Consider the following 19,724-nt stretch of genomic DNA (forward strand, 5'->3'; position numbering starts at 1 on the left):
AAGGCAAATTCAGACACCGATTCTTACATGCACTTCTCCAGTACAAAAGAGGAAGAAACATCAAGAGAAGATTCAGAGAGATTAGCAGCTAGGGGATGTTCACTGATGCTTCCAACTCTTTTGAGACCTCAAAGGCTTCAGCTTAAAACTAAACTTAAAACTAAAAAAAACAAGAAAGTCAGGTCTGTGGGAGCTGGCCACACCCTAGGCTGCTGCTTCCATTGTTCCAATTTTAAAAAAACCAAGGCCCCAAACTTGTTTACTTTTTTCGAGACAGTTTTGTTACCTCTGCCTTACAACCTCTCTTCAAAGAAAACCCGAATAGAATCATCTCTTAAAGTGACAGCATCGTCACAAACATAATATGCAGCATGCACTGTATGTAATTGGTAATACTGCAAGGACTAGTCTGTGTAAAAGGATTGTGTATTACAACATGGACTGTACTGCTATAAATATATTGCATCTTGGGATGGGCATAATAGATAAATTGCGATTAGCTGGAATGTGTAGAAATTAATTTTGCAGCATGACTTGGGATTGAATCGCAAACACTTTCAACCCCCAGCCCTTTGGTGAGGTTCATTGACACAGGTCCAGACTCCTACGTTTGACAGGGGGTGAGCTTTTTCCCTGTGAGGCCATCACTGCTCTGTTTGGGCTGCTGGTGGAGATATATGTTTCCTGAGGCCAGCACGGTTAGTGAGGAAGTGGAAGCTTATTGCTGGCAGGAGGAGACAGCAGCCCAGACCCAGTGACAGAGCTCAGAGGTGCTAAATGTAGGTTATAGCTACAATTTGTTGGAACATGTGCAAGCTTTGGCAATGTCTGTGTTTACTCACCAGCTTGTGAATTAAACCAAGCAAACGAGTCACATTGAGTGCCATGTTACTCCATGTTTCTCATTTGAAAACTGCAGTGGAACACGAGTGAGAAATTCCTGCATAGGTCCGTGTTAATGTTTCCTAGAATTAGCTGTTGGGCATTCAGATCTCTTTCAGTGTTGCCTGATCTCCATTTTAACAAATCCTTCACAGGATGTGGGCATCAATGGCAATGCCAGCATTTACTGCCCATCCCTAGTTGCCCTTCAACTCAGTGACGGATGAGGCTAATTAAGAGTCAACCACACCACTATGAGTCTGGAGTTACATATAGGCCAAACTGGGTGCGGATGGTAGATATCCTGCCCCAAAGGGTGTCAGTAAGCCAGATGAGTTTTAACAGTAATTGGTGGTTGATGGTTGTCATGGTCACCTTCATTGAGATGAGGTTACAATTGCAGATGTCATGCGTCGATTATAAATGCTACGATCTGCTATGGTGAGATTTATGGTGAGATTAGCATGGAGCCTCGGGTTTATTGGCCTTGGATTTATTAACGCTGCACCATCACCTCCTCACTATGAAGGGCCTGTCTCCTGGAGCATGCCCATTACATCAGGGGTGTCGGGTGAGTCCTTGAGATGGGAGGGGGATACAGCGTCACTGGGACAACCCGCAGTCTCCACATGCCGATGAGAGCATTGAGTTCTGAGCAGCACAGACGTGGTGGGGGTACCATTATTATTAGGGAAGTGGCAGCAGTCCCAACACTATCGGAGGTGGCACTGTTCAGCAGACCCTCACAGGGGGACCGATATCAGTTAATAAGATTGAGGTAAAATTCCCAAAGGGTCCTGGTGATGGGATGTGTTCCCTCTTGTGCAGGTCTTCAGAAGAGGCAGGGAGGGGAGGGGAGGGTTGCGCATGGCGACTAAAGTACGGACACAAATGAGTTCCTTTTTGCACAGGCTTGTTGGTGTTTGGAGTACTCTCCCCAGGAGAACAGTGGAGTTTGTGTCGTTGAATGCACTGGAGGCTGACTACGTTAGATCTTTGCCCGATACGAAGGAGTTCTGGGGCGGCACGGTGGCTCAGTGGTTAGCATCGCTGCCTCACAGTGCCAGGGACCCAAGTTAGATTCCAGCCTCGGGTGACTGACTGTGTGGAGTTTGCACATTCTCCCTGTGTCTGCGTGGGTTTCCTTCGGGTGTTCCGGTTAAATTGCCAGTAGTGTTAGGTGCATTAGTCAGAGGGAAATCATGGGTTACTCTTTGTTGGGTCAGTGTGGACTTGTTGGGCCAAAGGGCCTGTTTCCACACTGGAGGGGAATCTAATCATCATCATTAGAGTTGAGCTTTATGGGGCTCGGGCAAGGAGATTGGCCACAATGAGATCAATCACGATACTGTTGACCAGCAGAGCATTCTAGAGTGGCCCAATGGCAACCTCCTGCTTTGAATTTGGACGTCCTCATGTTCCATTTCATATGGACCCACAAATTAGGAACAAGTTTAGGCCGTTTGGCCCCTTGAGCCTGCTATTTACAAAGATTGTAGCTGATTCGATTGGGGATTCAACTCCCCATTCTTGATAACCTTTGCTAATGAAGAATTTGTCTATCTTTGCCTTGGAAATATTCAGTGATTCCTCCCCACCGTGCCCCAGGAGTTCCAAAGACCCATGACTCTCTCCCAGAGAAAATATTTTTCCTCATTTCCATCTTCCACGGGGAGACCCCTTACTTTTAAACGGTGCCCTGCCCCAGTTCTCGTCTCTCCCACACAGAACAATCTTCTTGGCATCTACCCTGTCAAATCCTCTCAGAGTCTTGTGTGTCAACGTTTCCACCTCCCATTTTTCCAAACTCCAGCGGATACAGGCTCAGCCTAACCAGCCTTTCCTTATAGGCCCGCATCCCAGGTATAAATCGAATGAGATTTCTCCTGAATTGTGTCTAGTGCATTTACATCCTTTCTTAAGTTCGGCGACCAACATTGTACACAGTATGTCAGATATGACACTACCAGTGTTTTTTTTATAGCTGTAGCAAAACACCTCTACTTTTATATTCCATTCTGCCACTTACATTAATCAATAGTGTTCGGTTTGCCTTCCTAATCAGTTACTGTGCCTGTGAACTAACTATTTATTATGTGAGGTAATGATGCTCGCTTAATAAGCTGCTGCAGGCTTGATTGGCCAAATGGTCCCTCTCTGCACTGTAACAATTCTGAGATGGTCCATGTATCAGGACGCTCAGATCCCTCTGCACCTCTGAGTTCTATAATGAAATAACACTCACATAACATCTTGATTTTCTATTCTTCTTGCCAAATTGGGCAAGTTTGCAGATTATACTCTGCATGCCCTTCCCCCTGACGTACCTGTCCAATTCCGCGTTAGCTTCAGGTGGAGTCTGGCAGACTCCAATTGCTCTGCGTGAAAATATTCCCTTCACCTGTACTGGAAAGCCGTCATCTCTGTTTATTAACGCATTTACCGGCAGATTTACTCTATCCCTAACTCTCATCATGATGAAAGTCTTGATTATGGAGTCAGGGGTCATCAGGGTGGAGCAGGCAGTGGAATTAAGGTCAGAATCAGATCAACTAGGATATTATTGAATGGCAGAACAGGTTCGATGGACTGCAGGATCTCCTTCTGCTCCTGTTTCCGATGATCCTCTGATTATTTCTTCACGATGAACAAGAGGTCATAGTTTTAGGATAAAGGGGTGGCAGATTTAAAACCGCCATGTGCAGGAATTACTCTTTTTTTAGATTAGATTCCCTATAGTGTGGAAACAGACCCTTTGGCCCAACAAGTCCACACTGATCCTCCGAAGAATAACCCACCCACTCCCATTTCCCTCTGACTAATGCACCTTACACTATGGGCAATTTAGCATGCCCAATTCATCACACCTGCACACCTTTGGACTGTGGGAGGAAACCAGAGCACCTGGAGGAAACCCACGCAGACACTGGGAGAATGTGCAAACTCCACACACACAGTTGCCCAAGGCTGGAATCAAACCTGGGACCCTGGTGCTGTGAGGCAGCAGTGCTAACCACTGAGCCACCATGCTGCCAACGTCTCTCAAAGATTTGTGAATCTGTGCAATTCACTACCCCAGGTAAGCGCCAGATCACTGAATAAATTTAAGGTGGAGATAGAGTTTTAATTAGTAATGGGTTCAAGAATATGGGGAGCGAGCAGGAAAGTGGAGTTGAAGCTGAGATGAGATTAGAGTAGGTCAGGCAGCATCCGAGGAGCAGGAGAATCGACATTTCGGGCATAAACCCTTCATCAGGAATGAAACCCTTCATCCAGAATTTTATGCCCGAAACGTCGATTCTCCTGCCCCTCGGATGCTGCCTGACCGGCTGTGCTTTTCCAGCACCACACTCTTGACTCTGATCTCCAGCATCTGCAGTCCTCACTTTCTCCTCCCTGAGATGAGATTAGCCATGATTGTATTAAACGACAGAGCAGGCTGGAAGGGAAAGCCTTCCCTGTTTCCCTGACCTCCACTTCCTTTAAGTTGCTGACGTAGTGGAGGCTACCCTTGTCTGGTGCTGCAGAATTGAGCAGCTGAAAGTTGATCTGGTAACTAATACAGCAGGTATTCGCGAAGATGCCACGACAAAGGTCAATGCAGAAAATAGAGCTCATGGTGTAGAAGGTGACATGGTGCCGTGAATAAATGATTAACTCGCCAACGTCAACCAGAGAATATGCATATTTGCTAATTTTCTGGCTGGCAAGCTGGAGCAAATGGTAGATGACTGCTGGGACCTCAACTGTTTCCAATTTATATGACTAATTAGGAAGAAGGGATGGAAGGTATGATTACCACCTCTGCTGCTGACAGTCTTAGCCTGGAAAGTTATAAAGAGGTCACAAGGTTACAAAAAGATATGAACTGGCAAAGATCTGGTAAATCGAGCTTAGTGTGGGAAAATGTGAAATTAGAACATAGAACATTACAGCGCAGTACAGGCCCTTCGGCCCTCGATGTTGCACCGACCTGTCATACCAATCTGAAGCCCATCAAACCTATACTATTCCATGTATGTCCATATGCTTGTCCAATGACGACTTAAATGTACTAAAAGTTGGCGAATCTACTACCGTGGCAGGCAAAGCATTCCATACCCTTACTACTCTCTGAGTAAAGAAACTACCTCTGACATCTGTCCTATATCTATCACCCTTCAACTTAAAGCTATTCCCCCTCGTGCTCGCCGTCACCATACTTGGAAAAAGGCTCTCCCTGTCCACCCTATCTAACCCTCTGATTATCTTATATGTCTCTATTAAGTCACCTCTCAACCTTCTTCTCTCTTAATGAAACCAGCCTCAAGTCCCTCAGCCTTTCCTCGTAAGACCTTCCCTCCATAGCAGGCAACATCTTAATAAATCTCCATTTTGACAGGCAGACTAATTAAAAAAAAGCATATTGTCTCAATGGCGAGAGATGCAGAGAGATTTGAGTGCCCTTGCGCATGCATGAGAAACAGGTTAGTTTGCAGGTACAGCAAGTAATTGGGAAAGCTGATGCCATGTTAGCATTTATCGCTGGGGAACAGAATGCAAAAGGAGACAGCCTTTGCTGCAGTTATACAGGGCATTGGGAAGCTGCATCTGGAGTACTGTGAGCAGTATTGGTCACCTTATCTCAGGATTGATGCAAATGGAGGCCATTCAGGGAAGGTGTACCAGAATAATGCAAAAACAGAATGCAAGCCTTCATCAGTTTTCCAATGTCCTTCTGGATGGTGGACGTCTGGGGTTAGAAGTGCTGTCAAAGGGAGTCTTGGTGATTTGCTGCAGTGCATTTATAGAGGGCACACACCTCCGCTACTATGCATCATTGGTATAGGAAGTGAATGTTGTAGGTGGTGGATAGGGTGCCAGTACTGTGAGTTGATTTGACCTGGATGGTGGTGTTATTCGGGAAGTCAAATCGGAACATTGACCGAAGTCCATCAGTTCCAAGAAAGCATGTAATTGCAGTAGAGTGCCAGGGAGTAACCTTGTGGTGTTAGGAATAAAATGTTTCTGCTGTCGGCTTTATGAAATGCAGAATAAACATGTTAAAGTAATTAGTTTAATGTTGAAGTCCGGACGGAACATTCAGCATTTTAGTTGGAATTCAATTCAGAAAGTGGAACACATTTTCCTCACAGGGCAACCCAGTCAGTTCTGGGGAACCAGTCACCTCAGCAGAATTGGTTTCTAGTCTGTTGAGCTTCCAAGCCAGGGGATTTTGGACAGAAATCTCCAGGATGTCAGAACTGAGCCAATTTAAGGCATCAGAATTCTGAGAGGTTCATGCCAGCAAACTCAGAAGGAATATTTTTTAAAAAAGAAACATGTCAGCTCTCCAAGAGAAAGAAACTAAGGTGTGTCAGTTCAAAAAAGATTCAAAAAGCTGAGCTCAAAGTGATGATTCTCTGGGATTGAGTTTCTGTAATGGATGATGTTCGGAACGTTGGGTTGAAACTTTTGTGTTAAGATCTTTCTAATTCTTCTAAAATTTTAAAACATGTAAAGCGTTTGCGTAAAGAATTCTGATTTCAAAAGCTCATGTTCCAATCAAATGCAGAAATTAAATTTTTGATCTATCAAGCCAGGCTTCATTGTGGGTTCTGACTTGTCCTTTATTACCATTAGCTGAGATCATAATACATTCCTGACTTGTGCCTTGTAGATAGTGGATAGACTTTGAGGAATCAGGAGGTGAGTTACTTGCTGCAGCATTCCTGTGCTCTGACCTGCTCTTGTAGCCTCTGTATTTATGTGAATTGTCCAGTTTCTGGTCAGTGGTAAGTCCTAGGATGTTGATAGTCGGGGGATTTAGTGATGGTGATGTCAAGGAGGAGATGGCTAGATTATCTTTTGTTAGAGAAGGCCGTTGCCTAGCACCTTTCTGGTCCAAATGTTATTTGCCACTTTACAGCCCAGGCTTAGATATTGTCCAGGCCATGCTGCATATGGTCAGAGATTGCTTCAGTACTTAAGGAGTAGCAAATGCTGCTGAACATTGTGCAATCATCAGAAAACATCCCTCTTCTGATCTTCTGATGGAAGGAAGGTCTTTGATCAAGCAGCTGAAGATGTATAGGCCTAGGTCTCTACCTCAGTTGATGCAGTGATGTCCTGGGATTCATAATTTTTAAAAACATTTGTCCATGGGATGTGGGTGTCGCTGGCAAGGCCCAGTACATAACACCCAACCCTAATTGCCCAGAGGACAGTTAAGGGTTAACCACAAACCTATGGGTCTGTAGTCCCACGTAGGCCAGACCAGGAAAGGTCAGCAGATTTCCTTTCCTGAAAGAAGCATCAGTGACCCAGATGAGTTTTTGCAACAATCAATAGCTTTTACATGGTTGCCAACAAACCAACGTTTAATTCCAGATTTTTAATTCCAGGTTAGATCTCACCATCTGCCTAAGTGGGATTTGAACCCCATGTTAAGGCCATAAGACATAGGAGCAGAAATTAGGCCATTCAGCCCTTTGAATCTGCTCCACCATTCAATCATGGCTGATAAGTTTCTCAACCCCATTTTCCCGCTTTCTCCCCATAACCCTTGATCTCCTTGATACTCAAGAACCTATCTCAATCTTAAATATACTCAATGACCTAGCCTCCACAACCTTCTGTGGCAGTGAATTCCATAGATTCCCCATTCTTCGGCTGAAGAAGTTTCTCCTGATCTCCATTCTAAAAGATCTTCCCTTTATTCTAAGGCTGTGCTCTCAGGTCCTAGTCTCTCTTACCAATGCAAACATTATCCCAAATCTACCTTATCTAGACCATGCAATAATATGCAAGTTTCTACTAAATCCCCCCTCATCCTTCTAAACTCCATCGAGTATCAACCCAGAGACCTCAAACATTCCTCGTATGTTAAGCTTTTCATTCCTGGGACCATTCTCGTGAACCTCCTGTGAACATGTTCCAAGGCCAGTACATCCTGAGATACGTGGCCCAAAACTGCACAAAATATTCCAAATCTGGTCTGACCAGCGTCTTATAGAGCCTCGGAAGTACATTTCTGCTTTTATATTCAAGACCACTCCAAATAAATGCCATCATTTGCCTTCCTAACTACAGATACAACCTGCATGTATAGCTTGAGAGAATCCTGGACTAGAATTCCGAAGTTCCTTTGCACTTCAGACTTCTGAATTTTCTCCTCATTTCGAAAATAATCCATGCCTGTATTCTTCCTCCCAAAGTGCATGACCACACTTTCCCACATTGTACTCCATCTGCCAATTCATTGCCCACTCCCCTAACCTGTCCAATTCCTTCTGCAGACTCCAAAAGAGAAAATGCTAGAAAATCTCAGCAGGTCTGGCAGCATCTGTAAGGAGAGAAAAGAGCTGACGTTTTGAGTTTAACTGACCCTTTGTCAAAGCTGGTTATAGACTTTAACCTGAGGGTGGGCAGGACCCTTCAACACACCCCCTGACCCTTACACAGACCCCCCACTCCCACCCCTGGTCTGTACTGGTTTCAGATTCCAGCATCCATAGTAATTTGCTTTTATCCTTCTGCAGACTCCCCGCCTCCTCAATGCCACCTGTCCCTCTACCTATCTTTGTATTGCCTGCAAACGTAGCCAGAATGCCCTCAGTTCCTTCATCTAGATTGTTAATGTATAAAGTGCAAAGTTGTGATCCCAACACTGAGCCTTGCGGAACACCACTTGTCAGCGGCTGCCATCCTGAGAAGGACCCTTTTATCCCCACTCTCTGCTTTCTGCCAGGCAGCCAAACTTCTGTCCATGGGCCCCCCCCCCCCCCCCCCCCCGAACAGTAACCTTAAATTTTGGTTTATGAGGTCAGTGATGTTACCATTATATCACAATCTGCCCTTAAGATTACCAACAGCCACAATCGTCTTCCGTTGTGCTCGCTCTGACTTCAACCAGCTGATCCCCATTGACTCCAGTTTTGCTCGGGCTCATTGATGTCACACCCGGTCGAATGCAGCCTTGAGGTCAAGGGCTGTCTCTCCCACCTCCCCTCTGGAATTCAGCTCTTTGGTCCATGTCCCATGTTTGAACCAAGGTTGGAATGAGCTCAGAAGCTGAGTGGCCCTGAGTGCAGAGCAACGATGAGCATGTTATTGCTGAGTAAGGCAGCACTGCTGGTGATACCTCCCATTACTTTTCTGATGAGTGAGGGTAAACTGATGGGTCAGTGATTGTCTCGATGGTTTGTGGACTCGACATACTTGGGCAGTTTTCCACATTGCCAGGCTGATGCCAGTGACTGTATTGGAACAGCTTGGGCAGAGACATAGCTAGGACTGGGCTAACCTGTTGGACTGCACCATCACGGAGAATAGGGGAGGGGTGTTTACTGAACCTCATCATCCTGTTAGCTTTTTATCCCAAATTATTTAATTAGGTGAATCTAAATTTCTTATCTAGCATAGTGGGATTTGAACTCCTGTTTCCAGACCATCATTCCAGGTCCATTGTTACTTGGGACAGAAACCATGGGCCCTGTGGCTGCTCCCGGCCCCACATACAGGCTTTAACCTGAGGATGGGCAGGACCCTTCAACACACCCCTGACCCTTACACAGACCCCCCACTCCCATTCCCAGCCTGGACTCACACATGGCCCCCTGACCTTCGCACAGTCCCCTGCCCCTGAGCCTTACACTGCCCCTTGCCCCTTTGACCCTTGCACTGCCTCATGCTCCATGATCCTCTCACAGCCCCCTGACTGTAGCCCTGTCCCCTACCCCTAGCAGGCCTCTTGCTCCCTGATCATCGCACAGTCCCTGCCTCCTGATGCTCACACAGCCCCCTGCCCCCAACCCTAGCACGGCCCCAACTGCTCCTTAACTCTCGCACAGCCTCCCTGCCCCTCGACTCTTATCACATGACCTGCCCCATAATCCTTGTACAGCCCCTTGGCCCCTGCCCCCGACTCTATCACATGACCTGCCATCTTACTCTGACACAGCCCCCTGATCCTGGCACTGCCCCCTGACCCTGATCTGGGCACAATGCGTCCTCTCAAATGTTGGACTTCAATGACTGAGCCCTGAGCGTGAACGTGGTCAGCTGGGCTCTCATCACCTCATTCTGTGTTGGAGACCAATCAGAAGGATCTCTTGGTTAAGGCCGCATTTCCTGATTGGCAATGGATGATGACAGGTGTGCCACTTTAAGGAATATTCCGGTGGCAGTTACATCACATCTGTGTTTTGCTGCTTTCTGTGTGCAGGGGAGGAAGGAGCAAGGGCTCTCTGACTCCATAAACCCTGGGACCATTGTTGCTCAATCCCTTTGCCACCTTGCACCCGTCCTCTTCCCTCGTCCAGTTGCCACATTCCTGGGCTTGCTAGTTAAGGCTCATTAAGACCCCATCATGGGATACCTGTTTGTTGCCCACAGTTTGCCTGATTAATGTCCAAGGACATTATCTCTTCGTTTCTGATGTATCTGGATGCCAAGGGCACACTTGACGTGCCAGGGATCATTTCCATTTGAGATGCGAGAGACATCAGGCCACAACCAAGTTTATCCTTTACCCTCCCACTTCTGTCACCCACTTCCCAACCTTTGATCTTCTACACAACAGGCTTCTCTTCCGTTTCACTTTCTGCCCTTTGGCTGAATTGGAAAAGACAAGAGACAATCTGAATCCTGCCCTCCTCACCCTGCCCTCTTACCTCCCTTTCATTTGCCTCCTGCCCTTTCCTGCCTCACCCTTGAAGGCTGATCTTCTGGTAATCACTGGAGCTCCAGATTGGGTCAGTGGATCACAAGGTCAACACAAGGTGACCCAGATGGTCACTCTTCACATGGAATTGGCTGCTGTTCACATGAATCTAAAATTTGCTGGGTGAGCTGACATGAAGTGAAATGGTTTTAAATTTATTGAAATGAGAAGGAAAAGATATCTATGAAGTTTGCCTGATTGAAAAACTCAATGGCTCTGGTGATGACCTAATGATTCGAAAAAATCACTGGTTTTGATGTGTTTGTGTCTGACGGAATGTCCGTGTGTTTAGAATGAGGAATAAGTTGCAGAGCTGGGCAGAAAGGTGGCAAATGGAGTTCAATGTAGCTAAGTGTGAAGTCATTCACTTTGGTAGGAGTAATAAGAAGATGGATTACTGGGCTAATGGTAGGCTACTTGGTAGTGTCGGTGAGCAGAGGGATCTTGGTGTCCATGTACACAGATCTCTGAAAGTTGCCACCCAGGTAAATAGTGCTGTGAAGAAGGCATATGGCGTACTGGGCTTTATTGGTAGAGGAATTGAGTTCCGGAGTCCTGAGGTCATGTTGCAGTTGTATAAGACTCTGGTGCGGCCTTATCTGGAGTATTGTGTACAGTTCTGGTCGCCATACTATAGGAAGGATGTGGAGGCACTGGAACAGGTGCAGAGGAGGTTTACCAGGATGTTGCCTGGTATGGTAGGAAGATCGTATGGGGAAAGGCTGAGGCACTTGGGGCTTTTCTCATTGGAGAAAAGAAGATTTAGGGGAGATTTGATAGAGGTGTACAAGATGATTAGGGGTTTAGATAGGGTTGACAGTGAGAACCTTTTTCCGCATTTGGAGTCAGCTGTTACTAGGGGACACAGCTTTAAATTAAGGGGAGGTTGGTATAGGACAGATGTTAGGGGTAGATTCTTTACTCAGTGGGTTGTGAGTTCATGGAATGCCCTGCCAGTATCAGTGGTGGACTCTCCCTCTTTATGGTCATTCAAGCGGGCATTGGATAAGCATATGGAGGTTATTGGGCTAGTGTAGGTTAGGTAGGCTTCAGTCGGCGCAACATCGAGGGCCGAAGGGCCTGTATTGCGCTGTATTTTTCTATGTTCTATGTAATATAAACTACAGGAATGATTACAGTAACTCTGAAAGGCTGGAGTCTTGTTTTAAAATGGATCCAGTGAATCAGATGTGATAATGAGGATTGTTTACCAGCTAAACAGAGAGTACTTGGTCACATAATTGTGCTATTTTACTCTTGTTTAGATAGCATAAAGGCAGCAAGTTAACGACAGCGCGAGCAAGTGAACGACAGCGCGAGAAAGTTGGCAACATTGCGATCAAGTTAACGACAAGTTAGCAACAACGCGAGCAAGTTAGCGACAACATGAACAAGTTAGCGATAATGCGAGCAAGTTAGCTGAGATCAAAATTTGCTCAGACCAAGAGATAATCCTCATTGTAGGGAGGTGCAAGTAACGTGGGATGGCTGGTGGCTCTATGGTTAGCACTGCTGCCTCACAGCACCAGGGACCCAGGTTCGATTCCAGCCTCGGGTGGCTGTCTGTGTGGATGGAGTTTGCATCTTTTGCCCGTCTCTGCGTGGGTTTCCTCTGGTTTGCTCTCACAGTCCAAAAATGTGCAGGTCAAGTGGATTGGCCACCCTGAGTTGCCCTGTTGTGTCCAGAGATGTGCAAGCTAAGTGGGTTAGCAGATGGAAAATACCATATTACAGGGATCGGGTGGGTCTAGGTGGAACGCTCTTCGGAGGGTCATTGTGGACTCGATGGGCTGAATGGCCTGCTTACACACTGTAGGGATTATGTATTTTTATACTTTTAACTATTAATGTGTTAATTTATCAAACTGATGGTTTCCAATGGTCAAACAGCCATTTGCCAGAGACTGGGTAGGTGCATCTGTTGAACAAACCGTTTGTGTGAAAGGGAAAGGGTTTCAGAAAGCCTGCTTCAGGCTAAAAGTTAGCCCAGGAGGGATCATCTGATCAGAGGCTGGAGGTTCAGACAAATTGGCTGATCCTTGCTCAAAAGTCCTCTCAGAGGGTTCACTTGTGATTGTAAGTGTTGTATGGGTAAAATGTTTGCAGTACGTTTTAGTACTGTACACTGCTTTAATAAAGAACATTGTGCTGTTTGGACTGCCGTGGGTTAGCAGTAACCAGATGGACCAGGGAAAGTAGGAATAAAAGCCAACACTGCTCTGGCTTTCTGTAAGAACTGAAAGAACTGTGGATGCTGTACCGAAATTGCTGGAAAAGCTCAGTGGGTCTGGCAGCATCTGTTCTGAGGAAGAGCCATCGCACCTGAAACGTGAACTTTGATTTCTCTTCACAAATGCTAAGCTTTTCCAACAACTTCTATTTTTTTTGTTTCTGGCTTTCTGTAGTCTTGACACCTCTCCTAACCATATCTGGAGTGCTGTGTACAGTTTTGGTCTTCTTCCTTAAGAAAGGATAATTGTATTAGAAGCAGTTCAGAGGAGATTCAATCAACTAATTTCTAGGCCAAGGGATCATGCTATTAACCAAGTTGGGTTGATACCCATCAGAGCAGAGAGATGCTTCAGGGACGTGACAAGGTGGATGTTGTGAGGAAACCTCCCCTCGAAGAGCATTCTAAAATTTGGGGCACAGATTAAGAACAATGGATCTCCCATTTAAGATGGCGATGAGGAAGAATCTTCTCCCCCAGAGGGTCACGAGACTGTGGAATTGTCTTGCCCAGTGAATGGTGGAGACCGGGTATATATATATATGGTTTACACTTGAGGCTCACTGAATTGTTTGGTCTGTTTTGTTTACAGGAGGGGCAACAGCTGATCAAGGAGAAGCCCGAACTCGCCTCAGATGTGAGGAAGAAACTGGAGGAGATTCACGATTGCTGGACCGTTTTGGAAAGCACAACACAGGCCAAGGCGAGGCACCTGTTTGATGCCAACAAGGCGGAGCTGCTGGTGCAGAGCTATGGCGAGCTGGACAAGAGGCTTTCCCAACTGGAGGGGCAGCTGCAGGGGGTAGACGGGGCGAGAGACATTGTCAGCGTCAACTCTCAGCTCCAGAAACTGCAGGTGAGGCGGCTGGGAGTCCCCACAACACTCGCTGCCCAGATCCCCATGGCTCAAACTGCATTTCCCAGCCTTACAGGAGCACGTGAGTCAACAGAGGAGCAGACAGTGGGGTGAAAGGTCAGAGGTTGATAATTTCAGTGTTTGCAGGGTCAAGGTTCAGGGGTTAATATTGTCTGTGAATGGGGTCAAAGGTCAGGTTGATAAAGTCAGCAGGATTAGAGGTTAATATTGTCATTGAGCAGGTCAGGGGTTGATTTTGTCAGTGTGAATGATGTCGAAGGTTGGGGTTGATATTGTCAGTGTCGGGGGTTAAAGGTCAGGGGTTGATTTTGTCAGTGGGACTGGGGTTAAAGGTTAGGGTTGATTTTGTCAATGTGAGTGGTGTTGAAGTTAGAGGTTAAAGGTCAGGGGTTGATCTTGTCAGTGTGAGCAGAGTTAAAGGTCAGGGGTTGATATTATCAGTGTGAGCAGGGTCGGCTGGTGTCAAAGGGGTAGGTGTTGGGGTGGTGGTGGACTGTGTTATGAAGGGATGGGGTTCAGGTTTGGGAGGGGTCTGGGTCTGTGATGGTGTTGGGAGAGGTGTGAGAGTGAGCCGGTGGATGTGGTGGGGCCTGGGAGTGGTTTGGGAAGGGAATGAGAGTGCACTTTTATTTATGTACCTTGGCTGACCTGCAGGTGCTGGAGAATCAGATGGAGGGCTGGTACAAGGAGGTCGGTGAGTTACAGGCCCAGGCTGCGACCCTGAACCACGATGGGGCGGGAAAAGAAGAGGTCACTGAGAAACAGAACGTGGTCGAAGCACGGATTGTGCGTCTGATTGAACCATTGAAGCAGCGGCGGAGGGTTCTGCTCGCTTCGAAAGAGGTTCACCAGGTGACGAGGGATATGGAGGATGAGATGGTAAGTATCACACAGAGAAACTGTGCCTCTCGATCAAACAGAAACCATCTCACCAGCCTAAATATTCTCCCTCAGGCCGAGGGCACCTCTCTTTTTCTGAGAGGTGGATGTGAAGGATCCTTTCCACTGGGAAGACCAAAACCTTCGGTCACTGCCCTGGGCCCCTTCCCCTGATTCCTGTTACCAGCTGCTGCCTCATGAATGATGATTAAAATGCAAACAAAAATAAAACTGGCATAACTTTAATTCTATTGAAATACTTAATAAAATAATACATTATTTAACTCCTAATCATCAACTTGGCGGCACGGTGGCTCAGTGGTTAGTACTGCTGTCTCACAGCACCAGGGTCCCAGGTTCAATTCCAGCCACTGTGTGTGTGGAGTTTGCACACCCTCCCCGTGTCTGCGTGGGTTTCCTCTGGGTGCTCCGGTTTCCTCCCACGGTCCAAAGATGTGCAGGTCAGGTGGATTGGCCATGCTAAATTGTCCATAGTGTTAGGTGCATTAGTCAGAGGGAAATGGGTCTGGGTGGGTTACTCTTCGGAGGGTCAGTGTGGACTTGTTGGGCCGAAGGGCCTGATTCCACACTGTAGGGAATCTAATCTAATCTAACTGTTCCAATATAACAACATCCTATTAACACAACCTTGGCAAAGGCAAATTCAGTAAAACAGATTTTCCTCACGTACTATCCCCAGTCCAGGAGAAAGGAACACCAAAAGAAACAGTTGAGCAGCAGAGAGAGAACATGAGCTTTTTGCTGCAGCAGAGAGAGAGAGCTGTATCTATCAGCTTCAACCGCTAACGCCAAACCCCAACTGAAAGCAGAACTAAAACCCTGGGTGTGTGTGAGCTGATCTCCACCCAATCATGCATCTTTTATCTAAGGGAGCTCAAAGTTGTTTACTCAATTCTTCTGAAGCAGACATTCCCACACCACTGTGGCATCACCCCTCTGCAAGAGCAATGGCATGGAACAAATCTCTCTTAAAGGCACAGTACTGTCACAGTAAGCACCTCCAGATCCCTGCATACGTCCAGTTCTGGCCTCTTGTGTCTCCCAGCATGGTGACTATGCTGCCTGGGCCCTTTGGTCTGGGATATCATGGTTAAATCTCTCTTCCTCTTCATACCATCTTTTAAGACTCTACTTTCATCAAGCGTTTGGTCACTTATCTTAATGTAGTTACTCAGTAGCAAAGATGGTTTGATATAATCCTTTCCATGAAGCGAATGATTAAGGTCTGGGATGTACTGCCTGATAGTGCTGCAGGCAGATTTAATCAAACCTTTACCTAAAATGGAAGGTTGCCAAGAGGCTGGGGGATGATAGGAGAGTGGCACTTGATGAATTTCTCAATGGGAGAACCAGTGCAGATAGGATGCGCCGAATGACCTCCTTCTGCATTGTAACAATTCAGTGTAACCGTATAGGTAGGATGGGCCAAATGGTCTCTTGTACTGTAACAGTTCTGACAATACTCCTGCCAAGCCCCTTTGGATATTTTATTACATTCAGGTATAATGCAATGTCGTCTTATTATGCCATCGCTCCACTGTTGTGTCATATTGTGATGGGTGGTAGCATTAACACTGCTAATGCAATGAGCACTCTTACAGTAATGCAGGCAGCGCCTGTGTATGTAGCTCCCGTATTTATCTTTGACTGGACAGGAAGCTGACCATTCTGTGTGTTCCCGCAGCTTTGGATTCAGGAACGCTTGCCACTGGCAAAATCCAAGGATCATGGGAATAACCTGCAAACAGTGCAGCTCCTTCAGAAAAAACTGCAGGTGAGTGTCAGGAATGGGACAGAATTGGGAAATGGAGCCTGGGATATGAGGTTAGATTGGTCATTTGCTGTGATTGGCCGCATCATGTATTGCAGTAAGTTGCTAAGGCCCCAACAGTATCTTCCTCCACACCCCCCCCACTGTAGCCGCTCCCTATCTTGACTTGGAAATACCTCGTTCTTTCAATGTCACTGGGTCAAAATCCTGGAATTCCCCCCACCCCCTACAGCACTTACGAAGGCAGCTCACCACCGCCTCCTCAAGGATGAGTGGAGATAAACAATTAACACTGATCTAGTCAGTGAAGTCCTGTGAGGGAGTTTAAAGAAAGTGGACTGGATCGGGATGGAGGGAGTATGACAGACTGTCTGCTCAGCATGAGCGAAGCTGATCTCAGCAGACTGGTGTTATTCAGGTACGTCTCCAAGTGCGTCAAAGTAAATCTAACTTAAGTGTGACCTGTGCACTCACACACTTACACACACACTCATACTTACAGATGTGCTCTCTCAAAGACACTTAGACGCACGCACTTGCATACACATATTCACTGTCTTAGACACATGCAGTGTTACAGATATGCACATACACACTCGGCCACTCTTTCACATCAATCACTTTTGCACACATGCTCACTTATTCACTCTTTCACATGTGCATACATTCCCTAACTCACTCACCCAGTCAATCAATCACTCATACGATTGCTCACGCACTCACTTGTCCACCTACGCAGTCAATCAAACTCATACACTCACTCCCAGCCTCATACAGACACATCCACACTCTCACTCTCCACACATATGCACACTGTCACATACGTGTACACACATTCGCTTATTGACACACACATTTACTCACTCGATCTCCCTCAAGCAGATATTCACTCACGTAAACACGCACACACCTTTATTCACTCTGACACAGTCCAAAGTACACTGGCAATTTCTCAAGCACTCAAGGTTAGTGTTGGCCTTGGAAAGATCGTGGGTTAGTGGGGCAGCACAACGGCTCAGTGGTTAGCACTGCTGCTTCATAGCGCTAGGGACCCGAGTTCGATTCCACCCTTGGGCAACTGCCTGCGTGAAGTTTGCACATTTTCCCCGTGTGTGTGTGGGCTTCCTCCCACTGTCCAAAGACATGCAGATTAGGTGGATTGGCCATGTTAAATAACCCTTTAGTGTCCAGGGATGTGCAGGCTAGGTGGATTGGCCATGAGAAATACAGAGTTATGGGGATAGGGTAGGGGGTGCGTCCATGTGAACTCAATGGGCCAAATGGCCTGTTTCTACATTGTAGGGATCCTATGATGGTGGCCTCCTTGAACTAACACAGACTGTGCAATGTTGTTATTCTCACAGAGCTGTTTGAGATCGAATAGTGTAATTTCCACCCAGTAATGGTGAACAAACAGTGATACATTTCCAAGTCAGCTAGCAGCTGTGTGATTGGCCAAAGAACTTCGAGGAAAATGCAAAGAAACCTGAGCGACTTTCACTAACAGGCAATCAAACAGGCCCGTCCACATAACACTCCTGCAGGCAACCGCTCATCCACGCTCATATAGAGTCTTAGAAACTCACACGAGCACGGTGAGTGAGCTAGGGCCATACCCGAGGCCGCACCCTTGTCTCCCCTCGGCTCTCACTCTGCTTGCTGTTCACAGACTCTTCAGCGGGAGATCCAGGGCCACCAGCCGCGGATCAGTGATGTGATGGAGCGGGCAGGGCACATCGCCTCCATCCAGAGCCCGGAGACAGAAGCCACGCGCCTGAGCCTGGACCGGCTGCGGGAGCTCTGGGCCGAGCTCCAAGAGGAGACGCAGCAACGGCAGCAGAGACTGACAGCGATGCAGCAGGTCCAGCAGTATTACTTCGACGCATCAGAGGTGGAGTCGTGGCTGAGCGAGCAAGAACTGCACATGATGACGGATGAGAAAGGAAAGGTAACAGTCAGAGGCGCGGGCTGCTGTTCCTCACTGTGTCTGTGCAGATCCCTCTGCTTCATAACAGCAAACATGTACGAAATAGGTGGATGTAAATAATATAATAAGAGGAGTCAGTGACTTGGGGGGGTGGTATATAGTATATAGGGTTAATGTGAATATGCACATATTACCCTTAAACATTTTGATGGTATGATGGGATGGCACGGTGGCTCAGTGGTTAGCACTGCTGCCGCACAGCACCAGGGTCCCAGGTTCGATTCCAGCCTTGGGTGACTGTCTGTGTGGGGTTTGCACATTCTCCCTGTGTCTGTGTGGGTTTCCTCCCACAGTCCAAAGATGTGTAGGTCAGATGAATTGGCCATGCTAAATTTCCTGTAGTGTTAGGTGCACGAGTCAGAGGGAAGTAGGTCTGGGCGGGTTACTCTTCAGAGGGTCGGTGTGGATTTGTTGGGCTGAAGGGCTTGTTTCCACACTGTAAGGAATCTAATCTAATACTGCAGGCAAAGCAAAATGTTTCACTGTGCCTAGGTACATGTGACAATAATAAATAAAAAAAATTCATGACATGATGTTGGATCATTAGACTGGGGGCAATCCTCGTGTGCTACCTTGTCGTGTACATGGTTATTATGAAGAGTGGTATTATACATGGTTAGTATTAAGTCTAGTTCTGTCCAAGGTTACCATGAAGTTACCTGTTAGTATTTACCATTTTAATTAGCAATGGTTTTGACCAATAATGGATCTTCTTGCATCCTTTATCAGCCCAACTTCCAGACCCAGCCAAACGAGAATCACAGAATAGCCTTGCTAACCTGCATCAAACCTGATAGTGATTGTGTATCTGATTTCAATGACGAATTCAATCCTGTTTGCAAATGCATAGTTTGCTTTTGCCAAGTTTTTGTGACAGTTATTTATTAATCAAAGCTGTTCCAGTGATGATGAATTTTCTTCTGTAAGATGGTCTCCAAGCATTTTCCCACTTTTGATGTCAGTCTGATGTTTAAAATTCATTAATGGATATGAGTGTCATCTTATCCTTCCTAATTGTCTTTGAGAAGGTGGGGGTGAGCCACCTTCTTAAATCACTGTGGTTTGTGTAGAGCCCCAGGGCTGTTCCAGGGTTTAGATCCAGTGACACTGGAGGACTGGTGATATATTTCCAATTCAGGATGCTGTGGTATCTTTAAGGGGAACTTGCAGGTGGTTGGTGTTCCCATGTACCTGCTGTTCTTGTCCTTCTAGATGATATAGGTGGTCTGGAAGGTGCTGTCCAAGGAGCCTCGGAGGGTTGCTGTGAACGGTTTGTAGATAGTACACATTGTTGCTACTGTGCATGGGTGATGAAGGGACTAAATGTTGAAAGTAGTGGCTGAGATGCCAATCAAATGGGCTGCTTTGACCTGG

At 46.6% G+C, this 19,724-nt stretch overlaps 1 protein-coding gene across 5 annotated transcripts in view; it reads left to right on the forward strand.

Moving 5' to 3' along the window:
* Window positions 1-19,724, forward strand: part of LOC140454472 (spectrin beta chain, non-erythrocytic 1-like) — a 274,811-nt gene that overhangs the window by 178,682 nt on the left and 76,405 nt on the right. For all 5 annotated transcript variants that reach the window (XM_072549239.1, XM_072549238.1, XM_072549237.1 and 2 more), the window contains 4 exons: window positions 13,408-13,665; window positions 14,341-14,571; window positions 16,277-16,366; window positions 18,033-18,311. In XM_072549239.1, coding sequence (XP_072405340.1) covers window positions 13,408-13,665; window positions 14,341-14,571; window positions 16,277-16,366; window positions 18,033-18,311 — 858 coding nt within the window. The remainder of the gene's footprint in view (window positions 1-13,407; window positions 13,666-14,340; window positions 14,572-16,276; window positions 16,367-18,032; window positions 18,312-19,724) is intronic.

The sequence above is a fragment of the Chiloscyllium punctatum genome, chromosome 29, assembly GCF_047496795.1.
Source record: "Chiloscyllium punctatum isolate Juve2018m chromosome 29, sChiPun1.3, whole genome shotgun sequence".
Lineage (NCBI taxonomy): Eukaryota > Metazoa > Chordata > Chondrichthyes > Orectolobiformes > Hemiscylliidae > Chiloscyllium > Chiloscyllium punctatum.